The sequence below is a fragment of the Trachinotus anak genome, unplaced genomic scaffold (assembly GCF_046630095.1).
Source record: "Trachinotus anak isolate AG129_WGS33_773 ecotype Australia unplaced genomic scaffold, CSIRO_AGI_Tana_v1 ptg000005l, whole genome shotgun sequence".
NCBI classification, from domain to species: Eukaryota; Metazoa; Chordata; class Actinopteri; order Carangiformes; family Carangidae; genus Trachinotus; species Trachinotus anak.
This window is the reverse complement of record NW_027273856.1, coordinates 3492581-3513955: the sequence shown is the minus strand read 5'-3', so window position 1 is coordinate 3513955 and position 21375 is coordinate 3492581. Positions and strand designations below refer to the sequence as shown.

At 42.1% G+C, this 21375-nt stretch overlaps 2 protein-coding genes across 2 annotated transcripts; one reads left to right on the top strand and one right to left on the bottom strand.

Moving 5' to 3' along the window:
- Positions 1 to 7: 7 nt before the first annotated feature.
- Positions 8 to 15450, bottom strand: dok1b (docking protein 1b). Its single transcript, XM_071477824.1, has 5 exons — positions 15077 to 15450; positions 4263 to 4586; positions 3462 to 3561; positions 3167 to 3339; positions 8 to 2457 (listed from the first exon to the last, which is right to left on the bottom strand). Exons 1-5 carry the CDS (start codon positions 15131 to 15133, stop codon positions 1033 to 1035), a joined length of 2079 nt encoding a protein of 692 aa, XP_071333925.1. The 5' UTR covers positions 15134 to 15450; the 3' UTR covers positions 8 to 1032.
- Positions 15451 to 17333: 1883 nt separating this feature from the next.
- Positions 17334 to 20379, top strand: nagk (N-acetylglucosamine kinase). The gene is made up of 10 exons (XM_071477821.1): positions 17334 to 17465; positions 17832 to 17916; positions 18154 to 18252; positions 18360 to 18501; positions 18913 to 19023; positions 19111 to 19223; positions 19376 to 19463; positions 19557 to 19654; positions 19739 to 19817; positions 19966 to 20379. Exons 1-10 carry the CDS (start codon positions 17437 to 17439, stop codon positions 20169 to 20171), a joined length of 1050 nt encoding a protein of 349 aa, XP_071333922.1. The 5' UTR covers positions 17334 to 17436; the 3' UTR covers positions 20172 to 20379.
- The last annotated feature ends 996 nt before the right edge of the window (positions 20380 to 21375 follow it).

The window sequence follows — 21375 nt, the reverse complement described above, 5'->3', positions numbered from 1 at the left end:
GAAATGGTTTAGGTTTTCTGAGTCATATTTATTATTAGTTCTATTTACAGACAGCACAGCTGTTTGTGACACATACACACACATATTGACACATTGCAGGGGATTAATTAGTTTGATGTTTAGTTTATCTGTACATAGAAACATCAAGGATTCAAATAATATTATCTTGTGCACTGTAATTCAGTGGCCCCATGAGGACCATGTGACCTTATAGCCCCTTTATGAGCCGTGAATATCTGTTTCCAAGACCCAGATGGGGTCTTAAATTCCCACTTTTCATGCCTCCTTCAAAACAGTAGCAACAATGTTTTTCCATTTAGTGGATCCTAAAATGTAGCCATGTTGCATGTTAGTGTCCCGGGCTGAAAATGTTGTCCATCTCCCTGTTTTGGTGGGATTTAAGATAATTAATCAGTCCAGAAAGCACAACCAGAAAAATTCCAGTTTGATTTGGTAAACTCCTAAGATACTCCACACCAGTCAAACAATAACTCCTCGTTGTCACATTGTCTCACATCGCAGAGAAACGGAAAAGCAGCAGTGCAAAAACATGTTTCCCAGTCGCTTCATAAGCACGGCAGAGGAGCCAAGCCGCTCTCTCAGCTTGTTAAAGTGAAGCCTGTAGGCCGAGCTCCTTTTGGCAAATCCATACTGTTTCTGTGTGTGTGTTCAAGTGAAGTGCCTGGCTCCAACCACACTGTGGCTTGGTACACCAATTATGGGTTTGACCATGCAAACACTTACTCACTCTCTTTCTTGAATCCACACACACACACACACACAGAGGGTGGCCCTACAATAGATGCACAAAATGCAGTCATAATGTGGTTTTCTCATAGCTGTGAGCTAATCAAATAAGCTGTCTCAGATAATTATACCAGTCCACAGATGGAAAAGAGAAAATGACTGTCCTTACAAAACCTGCAAGAATAAAGGCACCGACCTAAAGTTTGCTCATGAGCGCTATCATTCTCTCCTCTTTTTAAAAGAAGGTGGTAAACGTTTCATTTTGTCCATGTAGAAGTTAAGATGTTAAATATCTCCCAAGTTGTCATAGATGATATCTGGTGATCTCTGGTGGTGCTGGCTATACCATGAATTAGCAGGCAGAGGCTTCTGTTTAGACACTTTGCTGTACAGCTCCCTCCCCCCTCCTCCCCCGCCTCCTCCTCCTCCACCCCAAATGTTGTTGTTGTTGTTCACATTACTGCCGGGACCTCCATGTTTTCCAGGGGGCAGTGGCACTGGCTCCTTCCGACCAAAAATGCCCCTGCCTGGTTTAGGAGCCGTGATCGGTTTGGGCCCCCTCGGAGTCGGAGGATGCGGGGTGCCACGGCTCGGTCCGAGCTGCGGAGGAGAGTGTCTGTGGGACTCCGAGGGCTTGCCGTGGGAGGGAGTGCTGTAATTCCCCTCCGGTCCTGACGGGGCCGCCACCTCTTCCTGTCTCTTCTGGCTGTGGGGCTCCAAACGGGCCTCGTCGTAAATGGTCATCCCTAAACTTGCAAGAAAACTTGTGTTTCCTTTGGCGCGACCCTCTGGTTCATCATAAATGTGCTCCGGGGAAGGACCAGGAGGTGACGAAGCCCCCTCTGCTTGGCCTCCTGGGGGTCGCCTGTTACTGTTTAGTCCTCTTCCTGCTCCTCTTCCTCCCCCTGCAGCCCCGTTCAGGCTCAGAGCGCTTGTTTTCTGGTTCAGCTCCAGGCTGATCTGGTCGTACACATGCGAGTACAGGTCTGGTGGCTTCCTGTGATTGGTGCCTCCATGATGCTGATCCCCTTGGACGCCACCTGTTGAGGCTTCATCTCCCACTGGACGGAGGCGTGGGGTGGGCACTGGAGGGGTGGGTGGGTTGCTGGATTGGTTCTGGCCCTTAATGCTGTCCACCGGGTCGGAGTAGAGGCAGTCAGCGCTGTGCAGAGGCAGGCGGACCGAGTCAGCTGGTTCAGAGTAAAGACCTGCGTGTTCGTCAGCTGAGGAAAAACCTTTTGCTGCTGCCTGCCCTCTGGGAGACCGTGGAGGAGTCCCTCCTCCTCCCAAAACCCCCAACATGGCTGGTGGTTCTGGTAAACTCCTGCCTTTGAGCCCTCCTGCTGCTCCACCTCCTTGCCCTCTTCCTCCTCCTCCTCCTCCTCCATCTCCCCCCTCTCTCTTCCCAAGCACACCGTCAGCAGAGCCCGGTTTGCTGCCGCCTGAATCACCGTCTGCCTCCCGACTGCTGCAGCTGCTGCTGTCACCACTTCCCGTCATACCGCCAGCCTTGTGTATGTGCTGCAGCGACACGGAGCAGTCTACGTCGAAGTTGAAGGGGCAGCTGAGGTGGCGCTCCTCAGCCAGAGCCTTCTGCGACTGGATGGCCTGGTCCACCAGCATGAAGATCTCGTTGCCTTGCTTGGTCTCGAAGGTGAAGTTGCCGGGGCCCGAGTCGCAGCGCCGACCCGCCTCGAAAGAAAACATCACCTAAAGAAAGGAGGAAAGAAAGAAAAGGAAATAGATAGAAATGGAGTGAGGGACAAAATAAGGGAAAGTTAAGTGTTGAATACGTGTCCAAGTTAGTCTGACTAAATAAATATATACAGAGGTGTCTGAAATGCCTGAAGTAATGGAAGCTAGTCACAGACGTTCCTACACTCTTTTCCAGTCATTTATCATTTTTCTTGGCATTAAAAGAACTACGTTTTTTCCACTGAACTTTTCAGTTTTGTCAGTATATCTACTCTACTGCTTCACTGCTTTCCATTTCTGTTGAATTTTATTCTATATGCACATATGTCCACAGATCAAAGAAGTTACACTTTCTTTTCATCTTGCCTGTGCAAATCATCAGAATTAGTATCGGTCTTGACAAATGCACAAATACTCATCATGGGTAGATAAACCCAACATCCTCTTTAAAGGTCATCAGTCATTTTTAGATCCTAGTTGCAAGCTTTGAGACAACAAAGTGACACAAAAAAACACAGACTGTAAAGCTAAATATCTCGAGCCTCTGACCACACATCATTACTAAAAATATTTTGTGCATTTCCTAACTCTGATCAATTGTTGCTGTTTGGGCTTAAATTTAACACACCACTCATCCCCTGTCTGTACTTGTCAGTCTTTTCACTCATCTCTGACCCCTGAAGAATAGACTTTCACAGGGTTTTTCTGTGCATCAGGCACCTACCCGGTCTCTGCCGTATCTCCTCAGCAGCTTGTAGGGCCACACCAGCACATTCCTCTTGGTCTTTGGCTCCTTCAAGATCAAGATGTCACTTTCGGCTTTCAGCCAGTAGTTGCCCGCCAGCCCACAGCGCTCCGATGCCTCAGTACGCTGAACGCTCACCCAGAACTCATTCACTTGAAAGGAGAACATGGTGGTTTTGCTTAGATTAACTTAAATTCTCTTAGTTTGAAAAGATCTTCCATGCTGCAGCATTTTCTTGAGGTTTTAAAATTATGTAACTGTTTTGTGTCCTAACCTTCCTCTCTGGAGTAGTAGATGAGATTTTCAGACATCTGCAGGTCCTGGGGTCCTCCATTAGAGTCTGCAGCGGTACAGCTGCTACTGCCGCTTCCTCCCTTTAGACACACACACACAGAAAGACTGACAGTCAAGCAACTGAGAAAGAATCAGTATTAGAAGTAAATCACTTGTACTCTTTACATTACATGCAGGAGTTTGCTCTATGGATCAGAGGAGAGTGAGAGTGAGCCTCAGTGAATCCACTAAAAGGACAGAGTGGCCCCAAAGAGAGATAGTAGGAGAAAGGAAAGAGAAAAAGAGTAAAGAGTTAAAGCGACTGAGTGTGCCACGGAGAGTGAAGCGGATGGAGTCCTCCTCATGGAAACTCCCTCTGGCTTCCTTTCTGCAAGTGTGTGTTATGTTCATGTGTATGTGCGTGTTAGTGTGTGGCCTGTCCTGACACTCCAGGGGCATGTGGGAAATTTTGGAAGAAAGATACACATGCAAACAAAGAGAATTAAACTGCAATCCCAGGTGAAAACTGAATTTGAAGCAGCAGTTATTCAGTTTTTTCTTTCCAAAATGAGAATATTTTATGTCTTTGTTTCAAGGGACAAAAACACCACAGAGCGGAGAGGGTGAGAGCACGAAAATATGTTATATATGGACCAAAAGATAAACACATTTAAAACACACGGAGAAAGCTCGCACTTAAAGGACCTCACACAACCACCCACGTGTTAGTCACTTACCGCAAACTACATCATGAAGCAAACACATAGCTGAAAGTTTCAGGAGAGGAAAAGAGTAGAGATACCTGAAATGCGATGTCACACATGGTGTCCATCCAGTCTTTGGCGGTGTTCTTCTCTGCAGCAAACACGTGGGTCTTGTCATTGGTTTCCACGCAGAACGCCGACATGTTGTCTTTTGGACAGCTCTCCGTCAGCGCCGGCAAGATGGAAATGCACTCAGACAAGCGGATGATCTTCTTGTCCAGCTTCCTGGTTTTTTCGTTGGACCCACTTCCCGTGCCTCCACCGACTCCGCCCCCTCCGCCCGAGGGTGAGTCGTAGAATTCGAGGCGGGCGATGCCATTTTGGCTGGCGGGGTACAAGACAAACCAGTTCTTCTTCCATTTCTAATAGGTGACAAAGAAAGAAATGTTAGAGTGGAGAAATGTTTCATATTAGCACAGAATATGTGTAATGTGAAAGGTGTCACTCACAGTGATCAGAAAAAACTACCCTCATCTCTAATGAGCATTTTAGCACCTTTCAGCCCTTTGTTTTGATTTAAAGTCTGTAACTGTGATGTTCTGATTCAGTCTCATCACTCATTTCAGCTTCGCATCGAGCTGGAACAGGCAGCTGCTTTCAGTGAAAACAAGCTCTGATAAACCCACAGTAAACTACCCGTCCAGCACTTAACAGCAGATAACACAGAAATGATCAACTAGCTGGTCCATTTGGCAGCTGCAGAGCCAGACTCTTCCCTCAGGAGTTGGTGGAGACCAAAAACAGAGCTAAAAGAAGGGTAAATATTAGACTTTCAGGTGGGCAAAAACACGACTCCATATAAATGCTAAATAGGCAACATATTTGCTAACATGTTCACCAAATCTTCTTCATCAGGTGATCATATGGGGGGGAAACATTTAGTTTTTTCAGTTCATGATACTGATACAGAGATGTGGGATCCATTGTGATACAGAAATGTGTATGTAGGATATTATAATGTATGAAAATTTGCCTTTATTTGCCATATAGATTTTCTTTCTTTGAGTTTCCGTCTGTTTTCTTATTCATATTTAATTTTTACGCTAGCTATTTTTTTACTTTCATATTTCAAGTTCATAATCTGTAATGTTTTCCTCTTTGCAGTTTTTTTTTTACTTTTCTAGATGTTTAATTGTTTGTATTTCTGTTGACAGGGTGACTGACAGAGCAGCATTGCTGAGGTATTTCATTACAAATCAAGATGGCTGCCGCAGATGTGGAGAGGTTGGTTGATTTAGTATTTAACAAACAGGTTGGTATATTTTCTTGAAAAGAAGAACCAACAACTGCACCAGCAGCATTTGTTGAATAGAAAGATGTGTTTGCTGTACCACCAACAGGATTTGGTAAAAGTTTAATCCACCAACAGCCCCCACTCTGCACTTCGTCACCCGTTTCCAGAGGCATTTTGGTCTGCGACCATTGATAATAACGCCCCTTGGAAATCAAAAGTGGACTGAGATGTTTCAGGCCATTTCGCAAATTGTAACAATGTTATTTCTGAATTTAAACTAAAACTGAAAGTAGAAAAAACTGCAAGGGAGGGCTGGAAGAGGATGACAGGAAAAAGAAGAGAGGGTGAAAACAGAAACAGAAAATGTGATTCTCTGTCCTGTTCACATCAGTCTGGGGAGGGGAAGAAACTTTGCATGTGGTTTGTTCAGAGAGCAATAGGGAAAAAGTAAAATGCAGAGTTGGCCACAAATAATCAAAAATGGATCAAGAGAGAAAAGAAAATGTTAACGTTTGAAGTCAGAAGCAGAAGATGTGAGTCAAAAATATATTTCCGGGTCTTTCTCTTTTCTCTTTACTCTGTGACTGAGACTTCATGTAGGAGGCATGTGGAGATAAATCTACTGCAGTTTGACTCAGATCGGTTGCAAACACGATTGTTTCCTCTACATTCAGTCAGCAGCAGCGGACCACAGTTACAGCATTAGTCATCACTGCTCACAGAGAAAAGAACCATTTCCCCCAAAAATCTGAATGTGCTGGTCTGGTTTTTACAATTTCATCCAAATGAGTAAAAGTTTAGTGCAACAACTAAACCTGGTACCTGGGAGAGACCAGAAAAAACCACAAAATAACACCACCAATATTACATTCAGGGTTTTAAAGGGGAAATTCAAATGATCTGATTCAGATTAACCCAAATCAGATACAACTCATACTGTTAGAGCATTAGTTTAGGATGAATGCATCTCAAGGATTATTTTTAGGCAACCATATATGTCGCTTGAGGCTTCATTAAATATCAAATTATAACTGCTGGAATGATATGTTTCTACATACCTATGTTTTATGCCACCCCAAGTAATAAATAATCCGACATACTGCGGATTGTTGTCCTTTCTTTTTTATAGTGGTCCCTAACAGGTTAAAAATACAACCTGGTCCAAACTAGGTGACACCAGTGAGGAGGAAGAGCTAACAATGAGCTCTTCCTCCTCAGGGAACAAACAAGGACATGACCAAACAACATGACACACAATACTGAACAATAAGACATACAGCAAGTGCGTGTCTCCAGATGTTCAGTGCTAACAATGGACATGATGACACGCTACGTGTGAGATTATGCACAATCACTACAGAAACTAGTGTACATGTGATTATGGTAAAACTGTACGAGACTAAAGACATTAACTTATTTGGGAAGTCCCCGTCATCGTCACTGTGCCCCATGGACATACGTACGCACGTGTGTGTGTGTGTGTGTGTGTGTGTGTGCGCGTGTTTTTTTTTGATGCCCCACATCACACTATGGCTCACCTCAGCTATATTTCTCCCCAGAGCGTGTGTGTGCGTGTGTGTTTTCCCCTACACTCACTGAGTCTGCCTGACGGTCAGAGAGCTGTGCCTGTGACAGGAAGGTCAGCAGTTTGAAAATCCTTCAACCAGCAGGGAAAATCCAGCCAACGGAGAAGAAACACAAAAACTACAGGTCTTCAAATGCTCCCTGATCAGCGAGCTTTTCTTTTTTGATCCAGTACAAGCAGCATGTGTCCAGTGTAACAGTGTAACTACAGTCCCAATAGACATGTGACTTTTGAGGCTGATAGCTTTATGGATATTTGCTGCTGCAACATGTCAACATGTCCTCTGTGAAAATCACCCATAAACTTCATGATGGAGGATTAAAGTCAAAGTGGATTAAAGGAACAGTTAACTTCACTGGAAACTCTTATAAACAGTATGTATCAATAAAACACAAGAAATATATTTTAATCCTGAAACACACAGCCTGTAAAAGATGAATTTCATTTTGCATATCGGCTGAGCTGGACGATTATATCAGCCTGCAAATATATTGGTCATGTTCCAACAGCAAACACTGGCTGTGTCAGTCATAGAGGAAGCATTCAGATCTTTCACTTCAGCAGTCAGTAGTGGAAAAGAGAAATACAGGGCTGTTCCTTAATGTATGAAAATCATTTTTAGAAGCTGATCCTGCGTTTTGTTTGTAAAATCTTAGTCTGCAGAGAAGCTATAGCTGTCAAATAAATGTAGCAGAGAAAAAGTGCTTATTTATATTTTCCTCTGAACTGTTGTGGAGTAGAAGTTGAAGAATTATCCTTACACTGTATATACACGGTACTTTCCACCGCTGTGCTCTGGTGCCAGATGAACTCTAACAACACTGCAGCTCACCGCCATCATTCACAGCATGAAAACAGGAATCAGGTGATCCATTTTGAAGGTGTAATCATGGTATTTGCATGATGAGTGTGAGATAACAGTAGCCACAGGGCCTATATGCTGCACAACCAAATATCTAACCCTCATTTCTCATTAAGCTGCAAAAGCTGTGCCATCATTTCGACACATCACAGTAACTGTAAGAGCAGAAATGGCAAGAACAGAGGCTCATACATGCATGAAAGCCAGCTTCATCAATTTCTAACACGCACCAACTGCCAGAAAGGACAGGAAATGCGTGGGACTGTCATCACGCGGGATTTTCTTTGCTTCCTTCTTCTGCGTCCAGGTGTCTCAGTGTTTGCGTGTATATACAGATGTGTATGTGTATCTGTTTGTATTGTTTCATATTCCCTTAGTGCACGTTGGACCATCTGTTGCTGTGCACAAATGCATGCACACACACACACACATACAGACACTACTCCGTCAACAGAGATGCATACTTGTGCAGTGTACACGATCAGGGTGTAAAACACTAGCCCCTGTTACAATATGGTCCTTACATGTGTGTATGTGTCTCTGTATGAGTCTTCCTGCATGTGCAACTTCTACTCCATATAAGGCAACAGACCGTTATCATTCACTAATGCACTGAGTGGAAATTATGCAAAAAGGATCATGACAGAGAGGGAGAGACACTTCCTCACTGACGTCCTGCCTGTTCATGAGAACTCAACAGATGTAGCTATGATACAGACGCGTGTTTGTGTTTCTCCTTTTCACTGCCTAAACAAGACATGCCTTCAGTGTCGCTGTCATTTTGGCCTGTACGTGCATTGAAAAATGGACATTATTGAGGAAAGCAAAAAAGAGAAGAGAGACAGAAGGATCAAGGTTGATTTACATTCATTCTGACACTTCACCTTTTTCCTTTTTGAACAGCTTCTTGGTGACTGACTTCCAGTATCAGCTGCATCAGGCTAGTGTAAGAATTTTTGAGCACGCGGAACACACTACATCTCGCTTGCATATTTCTTTTATAAACCTGTTAGTTTTATTTAATGCAGAATTAATGCAAATGCAAGCACTGATGTGTACCTTGCATCATCCATAGGGGTTTAGTGGCCTTCATTCTAGCTGCGTGTGTTCTTCTGGCTTTTCAACATCGGAGGTGACATAGTGGTGGTTTTGTTTTCTTGTGAATTCATTCTGTACAAACAACGATGACAGTACTAATTCTGTCGTGTCTTCAAAGGAGATTTTTTATAGGACCGAGAGTGCATTTACATCACATTTTCATTTTGCCTGCATTTGCCATTGTTTTAGCTTGAGATATTGTTATGTATTTCAGAATAAGATTAAATTACTACAGAATTTGAGTTTGCTCAAATACCTGACTGTAAATTGAAAATTGTCCACCATGACACTGCAGCCAGAGAAGCCTGTGAATTCACCCTTCAAAAGCTGTTGTGAGGACTTCAGTCATCCCAGTACCTGTCATTTAATGAGTAAAATATTTTTACAGGATGTATCTATGTGTTTGCATGCAGCATGTCTGACAGGGGGACACATTTACCTCCCTTCACCATCACATCACTGCTCAAACACAGAATCTTCTCTGTCTAATGAAATTTATCTAAACCACTCAACCATGTTCCCACTGGCCACAAACAGACCTCAATGACACATAAAGCAGTAAGTGTGATTATCTGTGTCTCTGTGTGTTTGTGTAAGTATGTTTGTGCACTGGAGCGTGTCTGTTCTCGTTAATGTGCATTAAAGAAAAACAGGGAAGCAGTATGACCTAGTGTGTGTGTGTGTGATGTGTATTTAAGTGAAGCAGAGATGGATTGAGGGGGAAGAATAGGTGTGTGTGTATAGAGATAGTGGTAGACCACTGCTTTGATCAGAGCACGTACGCTGTCTGCAAAATAAAACGTTCAAACACGCCCAGCGACAACAGCAGTAGAAAGCTGAAGTTGGATGGCGTGAAATAAAAAGTACACTTAGTAGCTTTTAGATTGTTTTTCTGACTACCTGAAACTGATGAAGCAAAACTGAGAACAAGCTTAAATATAAATGAAACAACTTTGAAACTACAGTAATGACTCTTCAATTTACCAAATCTCTCCAAAAACTTCCACTAAATTGAAGATTATAATCTTTATGCAAATAAAATGTGGTGAGTAAAGTAATTTTTACATAATCAAAGCACCAATGTGCACATGTTGCACATAGAGGCTGAGGTGGCTGAGGGATAAGGATGGATAATGATTATAGGAGACAGGAGCCCGTGTTACATTAGCGACTTCTGCATGTACAGCGGCAAATAATGATTCTGTGATTACTGATTATTTGATTTTGATTGATTTCCCAATTGGTTTTTTTTTTTTTGCTAAATCATTTTGAAAAACTTTGTTTTGTTTAGCCAGCAGTTCAGAAGAGTGAAGAAACAACAAACATTAACGTCTGAGAAGCAGGAACCAGTGATTGTTTGCATAAAAATGGCTTAAATGAACATTAAATTATCAAAAAATAAGAACAAAAATGATCAAATATGTTGTGAATTAATATTCTATTGATCTACTGATTGATCAACCAACTAATCATTTTAGCTCTAACTGCAATAAAGTTGTTCTGATTGTACTAAGTGCATAAAAGAGCTTGCTCTACTGTCCTTTATGTTAAATACGTAGACTACTATGCATCTTAGTTAGAACAAGTGTGTAAGAGAAAAAGAATGGGCTTTTAATTAAAAGGATTAATTCACCCTAATAATAAAAAAGGGCATTTTATAGGCATATTTTATTTATCTGCAGTTTTACAGGTATATAGTCAACACATACTGCGCAGTGTTTACAGTATGGCTCAGCAGTGCTAGCACTCAAAGGTCTGGGTAAGGTCGTTAAATCTCCATACAGCGAAATGTAATCACAGTCTGAACATAATTGTATGTAAAGAAGAAAGTCAATCTGCTGGAAAGTGGTGGTTTTGCTTACAACGTATTTTTTGTTTTTTGTTTTTTTTTTATTGCTTCAATAATACACCGGAAATGGAAATCAGGCCTGATAAGACCAGGAAACGATAAGCAGTATGGGAAATGGGGAATCTAAATGATAAGCAACAGTATTGAAATGTTCTGCTCTGACTTAGAGGAGAGGGACCAACCCTGCACTGAGATCTGACCGATTGGCTTGTGAAAATATAAAATGGTTCATTATCCGTTGATCATACAACACCATACTGATCATACATCAGCCTGTAGTCTTTGAAGGCATGTTCACAATAGGATTGATTGTTCTGCATGTCCTCCAATAGACTTACTGTAAAACCCCCTCAGTTACGGCTTCACTTCTACAGTGAACTTTGTTTTCTTTGTTTCTATAGAATTACATCACCAACGCCACAGAAACTTTACCCGTGTGTTCAGGCCACAGCAAACAGATCACGTTAGCGATATCACAGTTAGATGACAATTATTGTGCAGAAAGTAATGTGCAAAGTTCGATTAATTTTGACTCACATGAGTGGAAAGGGTCAACAATATGTAGCCAGGGTCTCAACACTACAACTAAAAATTCATGATTGTTATGATTATTATTATAATCATCATCATATCATTATAATCATTATTATTATAATCATCACCGTTTCTTTTCATTTAGCATCACCGAGTTATAAAGCCATACCATTTCCTGAAAACACATCTGCTGCAGAGTATGGATAACTACACACTTTTCTTCATAAACTTACTTCTTCTTTTGTTTTTCGTACATGTGGTGTTTCTTTTCTAAGAAATATGACTTTGCATCTGAGATAGTGTCTGCTTGGAAATGATCAAGAGAGAAGTTCTGACACCCAATCCTGTTAACCCAATAGGCAGTTATTAATGTAGACTTGGCACACTGTTGTATAAATCTGGCAGCCTCAGGGTGTGTAATACCACTTTATCCGAACACTCCCTGTCTGGTCAAGTGGCAGCTAGCTCCTAGCCGAAGACGTCTTCAGTGCTGATGAGGGATCATCTGCAGCACCATAACCACACAGCGCCAGTGCCAACATCAACACCTGACTGAAAGCTTTTTGTAGCTGCAGAGTCCAGACCCAAGCATCTTGGATCTGAATATGTGTGGCAGACAAGCAGATGCATGTTTTCCCTCTACATCTCGCAAACAATCGCTCGGCTGCACATGTTTTAGCCATAACACAAAATTAAATAACAGCCACAGATGTAAAAACTGTAATTACAACAGCAGCTTTTAGCCTTCAGTGTATAACCACGTTTAATGTTTTCATACACGGCTCAACTGCAGCACAGAAAGCAGCCCAGCATCCACATCAGCTCAAATATTTGCCATGCTTTACACACTGACATTGTTCAGATGTGATTGTGATTGGCTGAGGCAGTCGTGCTTTGGATGTTATGAATACCTTTGTAATGCAGTGTGCGTCAAACTTCAGAAGAAGCAGCAAACATCTTTTGGTCCGTGTCCTGCAGGAGCGTTTGAGCTGAGTCTGGGACACTGCGGTAAAACTGCCACTTATTTTTCAAATTTCTAAGATTAAAGGGGCGCTTTACAAAATTTGCATCAAAAGTTTACTCTACTTCTCATGAGCAATAATAATCAGCCTGTTAAAACAGGGTTATAATGTCTTACACAGCTCTGAAGGAGTTTTTCAGATGACATGATCAGGGGTGTCTCTTCTTGGGCTTGGAGTTTGAAAGACGTGGACACTGTCTTCAATCAGACCACCCCTTCTTCAGTGGTCTGATTGAAGACAATGTGGAGTTGCATTATGGGAAATACAGGATCCAGTGCTTTTGTTCCTTTGTGGCAGTCAAGATGTCTCGACCTCTGCTGCATAGATTTTGACCCTTTTTTTTAAACTTTAATCTATTTTTCTAATTTAATTCCAAGTATGAAGTCAAGAATTACTATTGATGGCTTTTTACTATTAATAAATTAGTGTACAGTGTGATTATAGTGTCATTGCTTTGCGCAGATACAGACTAAGGCTGCAACAGTTGTTTTGGTGGCCTCAACGTCGGAAACCTCTCACTTCTCTCTTCTCACAACACTCTGCTAGTTATATATATATATATATATATATATATATATATTTTTTTTTTTTTTTTTTTTTTTTTTTTTTTTTTTTCAATAATGCATAAAAGCTTTTGGGGCACGTGTGCATTGCAAGTTCACAGAGCCCAATATATCATCTTCCAAGTGCTTGAGATAAACTGCTGCAAATGGGCACATTGTAGGAGCTGGAGCCTATAAACGCTGGGCAGTTTTAATAGTTTTTCAAATCGTTGTCAGTTGATTTTTATGTCAATCACCTCATACAGTGTTTCCTAAACTGGGCTGAGACTTTCAAAAACGGGAAGCATAACAAAAAAAGTTTATGATGAACTAAATTTAAACCAACTTCAGTTAATTTACTAATCATTTCAGCACTAATAGAGACAGTTTAAGAGCTCATTGTATGGACTGTATATACGAAAATCTTACACATGATGTAAAAAAAGTAAATGACACACAGACACAGTTTGGTGGTTAACAGCCTGCTGTAATAACTCTGTAATGGCCATTACTTGACATGTTGTAAAACAGCTGCCAGAAACAGAAACACAATCTTTGGTCGGACGTTGCTGCTGCACTCTTGAGTCACATTTTCCGAACATGCACGTGGAAACGAGCCTAATGTGTGAGTGCGTATGTCCACTGACAGCGCTAACGATTGCATAATTCACCATACTAACCTCATACCAGTTTCAACACTTTCAGATCAGCCAACACTCAGCTTCCTGTTCTATTCATTTCTCCTCTGATGCGTTTGTATCCACGTCTGGGTGCCTTTTTTTTTTCTCTTGTGCAAAGATAACATTATTTTTAAAAAGGTGGAGGTTTTGTTTGTTCATTTTCCACTGTAAACAGTTTAGAAAAGGCATTGAACGAGTGTTTTGGGAGTATGAATATCTATTGTGGAGTGGTGATTTCAGGGCAGGAAGCAGGGCCAGAATGTTTTGTTGGTCCATGTCATATGACCAGATAGAGACGAAGAGACAAAGACCCTCTTTACAAATCTGCAAGAGAAAATGAGTTCTTATTCAGCAGTGAACTGAGACTAAAGGCAAGGACTGAAACAAGCACACACCCACAAACACACACAGGTGTTATCACTGACATTTAACAGTGTCCGGCCCTGCCTACTCTAAAATGAGTGATCAGAGAGTCAGAGGTGACATGGTGGCTTGTTAACAGTGTTCGCAGTGATGAACAGCTGCAAACGCAGCTGAGATGAAGTGGAAACATGTCTGTCACCTTTGCGAACAAAATCTGTTTCTCTTTCTTCTCAACTTTCCAGCTCAGTGAGTCTCTGCTGGTCTGATTTTGGAGCCTTTTGTTGTGTTTATTGTGGAAAGTCATCTTGCAACGGTGATAAAAATATTACAGCTTTCATCGCGCAGCTCTCTTTGCTGCTCTGATGAAGTGTCATTAGCTTTCACACACACACAAAACTAACAATAACTCTCACACCTATCCTCTCTACCTCCCTGTCCTCCTTTACTTTCAGAAATTGCTTTAGTCCACTTTGGTTTTGTGAGTTTTCACATATACTTCAGTTTACCAGCCCATAAACCCATTCTCACACACGCTCACTCACACACATACAGATGCACAGCAGGTTTACTCCATACCACCACATCAAAACAAGGCCAGATCAGTGAAAGACTAAGATAACTTCCTCTCCCTGCATCTGCACTAGGTTTCTCTCTGAAGACACTGGGCACAGTGACTGGTCTGTAATGTCACCAATATGTCATCTATTAATGTGTTGAGACAGAGAATGCTTCTTTCTGGGAATAGCAGATTATTTGTGACTTAAATGTGCTTTCAAGACTTAAAGGGACACTGCCATCTCTCTGAATAAAACATTTCACAAAATGCCTACAGATTCCTACAGAGACACTTTGTATGTCTCAGAAATACATTAACTTGTTTTATTTACCTCACAGAGCTTCGTGGGATATGTCAGTCCTTCATATACTACAGGTTTATTAAACTGCTGTTATATTTCTATGCCGTCTTATAATTTGAAGAAGCCTCTAAACATTTATTATGGGTCACTTTCTTTTTGTTAAGGTCATTTCTGTCAACGCCACAACCGTACCAGCAAAATAACAGTCCTCCTCCCTTGGACTTACCTTTCCAAACTTTTGATGCTGCACATAAAGTTGTCCCTCCTTAACGTGGGTGTCCATGCCCACAAACACTCCAGGGTCCCCGTTTCTCCAGAAAGGCGAAATCTGACTTGAACTTGACAGAAGAAAACCACTTTTTGAGGGGGTTTGTTTTTCCTCTGTCCCCTAACAACTTCCCCTTCTCTCACTTCCGCTCCTCGGCCGCTAAAACGCGTTCATGGTGACGGCGGCGGACGGTTCACGGCGTCATGGTGGAAATAAAGAGGTCCACACGGCGGCTGGGTGGTCCCGACGAGGCTCAGTAAAGTCTGCCTGCTGGCGGCGGGTCGCCTATCTGTCGCTTCTCCCTCCTCCTGCAGGGCTGGACCGGTGGGGAAGTCACGCTTCATGCATAACACCGAGCTTCCGGTTGCGGCTTTCACAATAAAGGCCCCATTAACCAACATCACTTTAGGTGCATGTTAACATAACCAAGTTTGACATGGACACTTATTTCAAGTTAAAGAATATATATGTTAGGGCCAACTTAACCTGCTAATGTGCCCTTATTGACCTCCCTGTTTTAGTCTTTGACGTACATGTCAGTATTAGCAATGAGAAGACCTAATTATTTTGTGGCAACTGGATGAAAGACACATTTACTTATTCAAGAACATGCTGAAATAATCAAAGCTTCTAGACTACATTTTAACTGCCTGCCATTACAGTTTGCATTGTACTTTAAGCAAATAAAGTGCATGATGTAATGTTTTGCGAAACATATTTGCAATTAATTAATCAATCAATAAATAACCACAAAAACCTGAGACCTTTGGGATCCAACCTTGCAGATGTCCAAACTGAAGAGTAAACTGTGTATAACCGGCAACTCCAGAGCCCCCCTCCTCATAAAGGTCCAGGCTCAATGCTCGTTGATTGGCTGTGATAGGGTTTGACTTAAATTTGACTAATTGTTAGGGTGGTATCATTCTGAAAAAGAAAAAAAAACTTAAAATGCTTGTCTGAAGTTGAATCATCAGAAAAGGATATTACTTCCCCCTTCACCAACTTGGTTTAGTCAAAATTAATCTAAAAAAAAAAATCCTGATAAAAATGTAAATTGACTGAAATGTTGGCCCTTTCTTGAAGGAGGTATCATACCTTGCAGTTTCACGTTGGATCATCTTATGGGCTCGTTATGCACTTTTACTATGAAACGTTAACGTCCATTTCCGGAGCAGCTCTGCGGCGCTTGACGCAGCCCTGTCCCCGCAGGAGGAGTGAGCGGCGCATGGTGAGCGCACCGAGCCGCTGCCCCCCTCCCACCCCCTCACTCTTGTGCAACTTCTCTGTGGTTTTCAGCTCTGACAAACGCACTTTCAAACGCAAATATAAACTTTATGGTTAATATAAATGATACTGTGTGGCCGGAACAGCAGGTGATGAATACACCTCACAGCAGGAATATAAACCTCATAGAGAAGTGTCACTAGTCCTTCTGCCAAGGTTTCTGTGAACTCACAATTAGCAGGCTACCTCCATATACTTAACTACGAAAATACTTTTGATTTGCCAAAGAATGATAGTATTTTGTCAGCAGCCTATGCTGGCAGGAGAAGCTGGCTGCAGAGTTAATGCGTTGCAGATGCCTCCTGCTGGCAGGTCACTCGGAGCTGTTGCTCTTGTTTTCAGCCCATAACCCAGTGGTGCTAAATCTTTGTCAGTGTTGTTCTTGACAGTGAGTGCGGATTTTTAGACCATGAGTCAGGACTCATAATGGGTTTGTAATTGGTCACATATCAGCTGTATTCAAAACTTTGGTGGCTTATACACAGTGGTGCATACAACTTAGAATATCTGCTAGTAGAACACGTGTGAGTATATTTGCAGTTTTGACTGCTGTACTTTACATGAGTATTTCCATTTTTACTGTATTCTTCTTCTGCAGCACATTTCAGAGGGGAATGGTGCTTTTTACTCTGCTACATTTTATTAGTTTACACCTGTAGTTACTGGTCACTGTTAGGTTTAAGATAACGCATTTTAAAACATATGAGATACTAATGAAATACATTAAAGATTAAATCTCTGTTTTTTTTGTTTGTGACCCCTTCTGCTGATGCATTGGTATTAACAGTATAATGTAAATATGTATTAATGTCTAATGTAATAATACTGCAGAACAATTACTTATTTTTAACTGGTACTATCCCCTATGTAATCATTTATTTGTATGTGATTTCCATATATCTGCAGTTGAGGAAAGTGCAAACCAAAACACTACTTCCATCTACTGGTGACCAATCAGCGTTGCAGGTGGAAGCGCAGCTGCGTGTTATCGCGATATTTGCAGACTTTGACTGAACCAAAACAGGAACCGAGACATGGCATCAGTGTTCGGCGGAGTAGAAGGGTGAGAATGCATTAAAATATACCCCCAAACTCTATCACATTTATTATTTACAGCTGGCAAGTTAAGTCTAGTGTTTACTGCGTGCTTTTATTCGCATTTCCGCCTTTGCCGTAGATAAATGTAGCGTAGCAGCAAAGGGGACAGTGGAAGAGTTGGACCCCGGCCACTGACAGCCTGACAGGGACAACAGGAAGCTCCTCATCCTGTGTCTCATGACCACTATCCCTTTAAATTTAGCAGCACATTTTAAAAACGATGTGTGCGTCTCTCTTTTTGAAGCTTTTTTTCACATCAAAACAAAGATCAGTGTCCTTGTTCCCTCACCTATGGGTTTCCTTCCCCTCTTTATCTGTCCTGTGTCTCAAGTGGAGGGACCCACTCCAAGGCGATTTTGGTGTCAGGAGATGGGAAGATCCTGGCAGAGACAGAGGGACCGTGTGCCAACCACTGGGTGAGCAGACGTAGGGATGGAGGTAGTTTTCTTTTGGTGGAAAAGTGGAATAATGTAGGAAACACAAGATGAAAGGCTAGGACAAGGGTAAATAAGGGGGGGGGGGGTTCATACTTGCCTGATTTATTTACTCACTGCATAAACAGTGTTTTTATTTGAATGCTTTCAATACAAATGCCCAGAAACTACAAAAATGGACCGCAAAAAATTTGTTCATGAGTGTCTGTGTTTATACAGTTGGTGGGGGTGGACAAATGCATTGAAGTCATTAACGACATGGTCCAGAGAGCCAAGGTGGAGGCAGGACTGGACCCTAACACACCACTATACTCACTGGTCAGTCACGCTGATGTCACACAAACGCACAGATGCTTTTATTAACCACTAATGAAAGCATTTGAGGAAGATGTAAACACTGATTTTCTTTCTGCGTGTGTGTGCAGGGCATGTCTCTGAGTGGAGGGGAGCAAAAGGACGCCATCGACAAACTGATCGCTCACATGAAGGAACTGTTCCCCAGCCTCAGCCGGCACTACTTCATCACCACTGACGCGATCGGCGCCATGGCAACTGCCAGCGATCGTGGTAACTAGCCTATTGTGCCTTTGTATTGTAGCTGTAACTAAAAAGTGCTGAAGACGTGTGTGCGCTGGCTGCGTTTACACAGGATTTAATCTCAGTCTCAGTTTTTACTATGTGATATTTCAGAGTATGTAATTAAATATCAGACATTTTACACTAAATACAAGTATTAAGGAAAGAAATATGCACATCAGGTTTTCTTTAGCAATACATTTTACTGTGGATGTAAGTTAATATTTGAAAGTTCCTTATACAGTAGAAATCATCTCATAACAGGGCAAAGGTTGATATTTTACCCTCTTGAGGTGTGGCTGTAGAAAAGTGACGTCATTTATGATGGATCTTTACAAACTTTATGGCTTAATATGTAATATATGTCCACTCAGCTCAGACGCCTTGTTCCTTCTTCTGCAGGAGGTGTAGTATTGATATCAGGGACCGGCTCCAACTGCAAGTTAGTCAATCCTGATGGCTCACACATCGGCTGTGGAGGCTGGGGTCACATGATGGGCGATGAAGGATCAGGTAACGATATTAACATGAAGATATAAACACAGACAAACTGCACATTTAAAGTTGGAGTAAAGCTGTATTTGTGTCTCTGTCTCTCAGCGTTCTGGATCGCTCATTTGGCGGTGAAGATGGTGTTTGATGCCAAAGACAACATGGTCGCTCCCCCTCATGACATTAATTATGTCAGAAAAGCCATGGAGGAATACTTCCAGGTCAGACTGCGACAAGAGTCACTGGATCAATCGCTCTCTGGCTCTTGTTAAAATGTTTCCATTTATAAGATAATATCAAATCAAGTGTGAGTAGAGAGGTGCTGAGGGAGGGAGATTCACAAACCTTTATCCTGACTGGGTGTTTACTCCAGGTGTCAGATCTGATGGGCATGCTGCCGCACCTCTACAGAAACTTCCAGAAGTCGCACTTTGCTGCTTTCTGCAAGAAGCTGGCTGAAGGTGGGTGGTGCATCTCTTCCTGCTTAGTTTTGTTCAGAGAAAGTCAAAGATTTGTCAGTAAACTCAACTGAAAGCTGTGTCAATGTGATTAAGGTGCGGAGGCAGGGGACGCTCTGTGTCAGCATGTGTTCGCTCGGGCTGGGAGAGTCCTGGCAAAACACGTCGAAGCAGTGTTACCTGCCGCACAAGAGGTGACGTCCTGACGCTCACACAGACAGTACAAAGCTGCGTTCTCACTCATTTGAATTTCTCCGAATCTTCATCTCTCTTTACAGCCTCTACTGAGTGGCGACCTCGGCCTGCCCATCCTGTGTGAGGGCTCGGTGTGGAAGAGCTGGGAGCTTCTGAAGCCAGGTCAGTGTCCCTGGGGCCCCACATCCTGACACCAAAGGACCTTCATTTCCTTTCTTTTCATGTCAAGCTAAGCAGTGAAGCAGTAGAAAGTTCTGGGTGAAGCTATTGTCAAGAGTCTCAGTTCCTGTGTCTCTCTGTCTCTAACCAGGGTTCACTGAGGTCCTAGAAAAACTGGCGTCATCTGACAAGTTCAAGGGCCGTTTCCATGGCTACAGCCTCTTGGTTTTGCGGCAGTCTTCTGCCCTCGGCGGTGCCAGTCTTGGGGCTCAGAATTTAGGCGCCAACATAACTATGGATTATGCAGCCAATTACAACGTCTTCTACCGGCATACCTTCAACAACAGCAGCCAATGAGAATACAGTGTACTGACCAGTTTGTAATTATTAGCATCATTGCTTATTTCTAACCATAATGATAATAATGATTGATTGAGTGGATGAAAACATTCCAGATCATGGTGGTTTTAACAGCTGATAGAACTGATATTTCAATCCTTGCACTTTTGTAACACATGTTTACATTTGACATTTCTAATAAAAATACAATTCGTTTGACAGAAAACTAATTCAGGGTTGTAAATAATTCCTCATCAGTTCCATTTAAGCTGTGGTATGAAAAACTCACTGAAAGTCACTGAAAACACTAAAACATGTAACACAAATGGTTTTTTTATTGGCAGAGAAATGACAACATAAATCAGCACTTGGTTCATTTTTTTGCAGCTATTCTGCACTTTTGTTGTTTCACTAGTAGATGGTGCTGTTACGTTACGTTACCTCTGCAACTTTTAAACGACTTGAACAAGAAGCATTCACCGTCCCCATGAGTCCACATGTACTGAGATATTACCTAAATTATCGAAAAACAATCTTTATTCACAACACAATCATTTGCCAGTAATCAGTTTTATGCAACAGGTCATTTGAAGACATAATGTTTATATTTGCTGGTCACATTTACAAAAAAAAAAAAAACAGAAACATAATGCATTACTTTAAAGTTGAACAGACAAACCATAAATGAAGCTCTACTTTACTTTGTATAAAACAGTGTCATTCTTGAGGGATTTAATAGTTTTGTGTCTAAGAGAGGAAAAAGGAGCAAGGTGTGACACTTCTTTACAAGTCATCTCAGTGTATCCTAAAAAGACTAGGAAGAAGTCTGCTGCTGCTCAATATTCAGCCAAAAATCAGTTGTTCCGCTAAATTTCTATGTAAACTGAGCAGGATGTGCCTTGGTGAAAATATGAGGGAAACAGCATCCTTCTCTGTTGTTTTTTTATTCATGAAAATAAACATTTTCCGGCTGCAAAAAAGTCAAACACGTCTCAGCTGAGGAGCAGAGAGTCTGGTGTGATTCATCTGATTGTGACCTTCAGCGCAGACGGGGATGGTTTGCAGCCAAGTGAGCAGCCAACAGCAGGACAATCTCCTGACGCCCCTTCACCTTAAGGCCCTTGAGGTCCTTTGGAATGGGAGCCCCCATTCCTGCCAGAGGCATCTGTATTTGTATAAAATAGTGTTATTCTGGTGGAATTTCATAGTTTGGGGTCTAAGA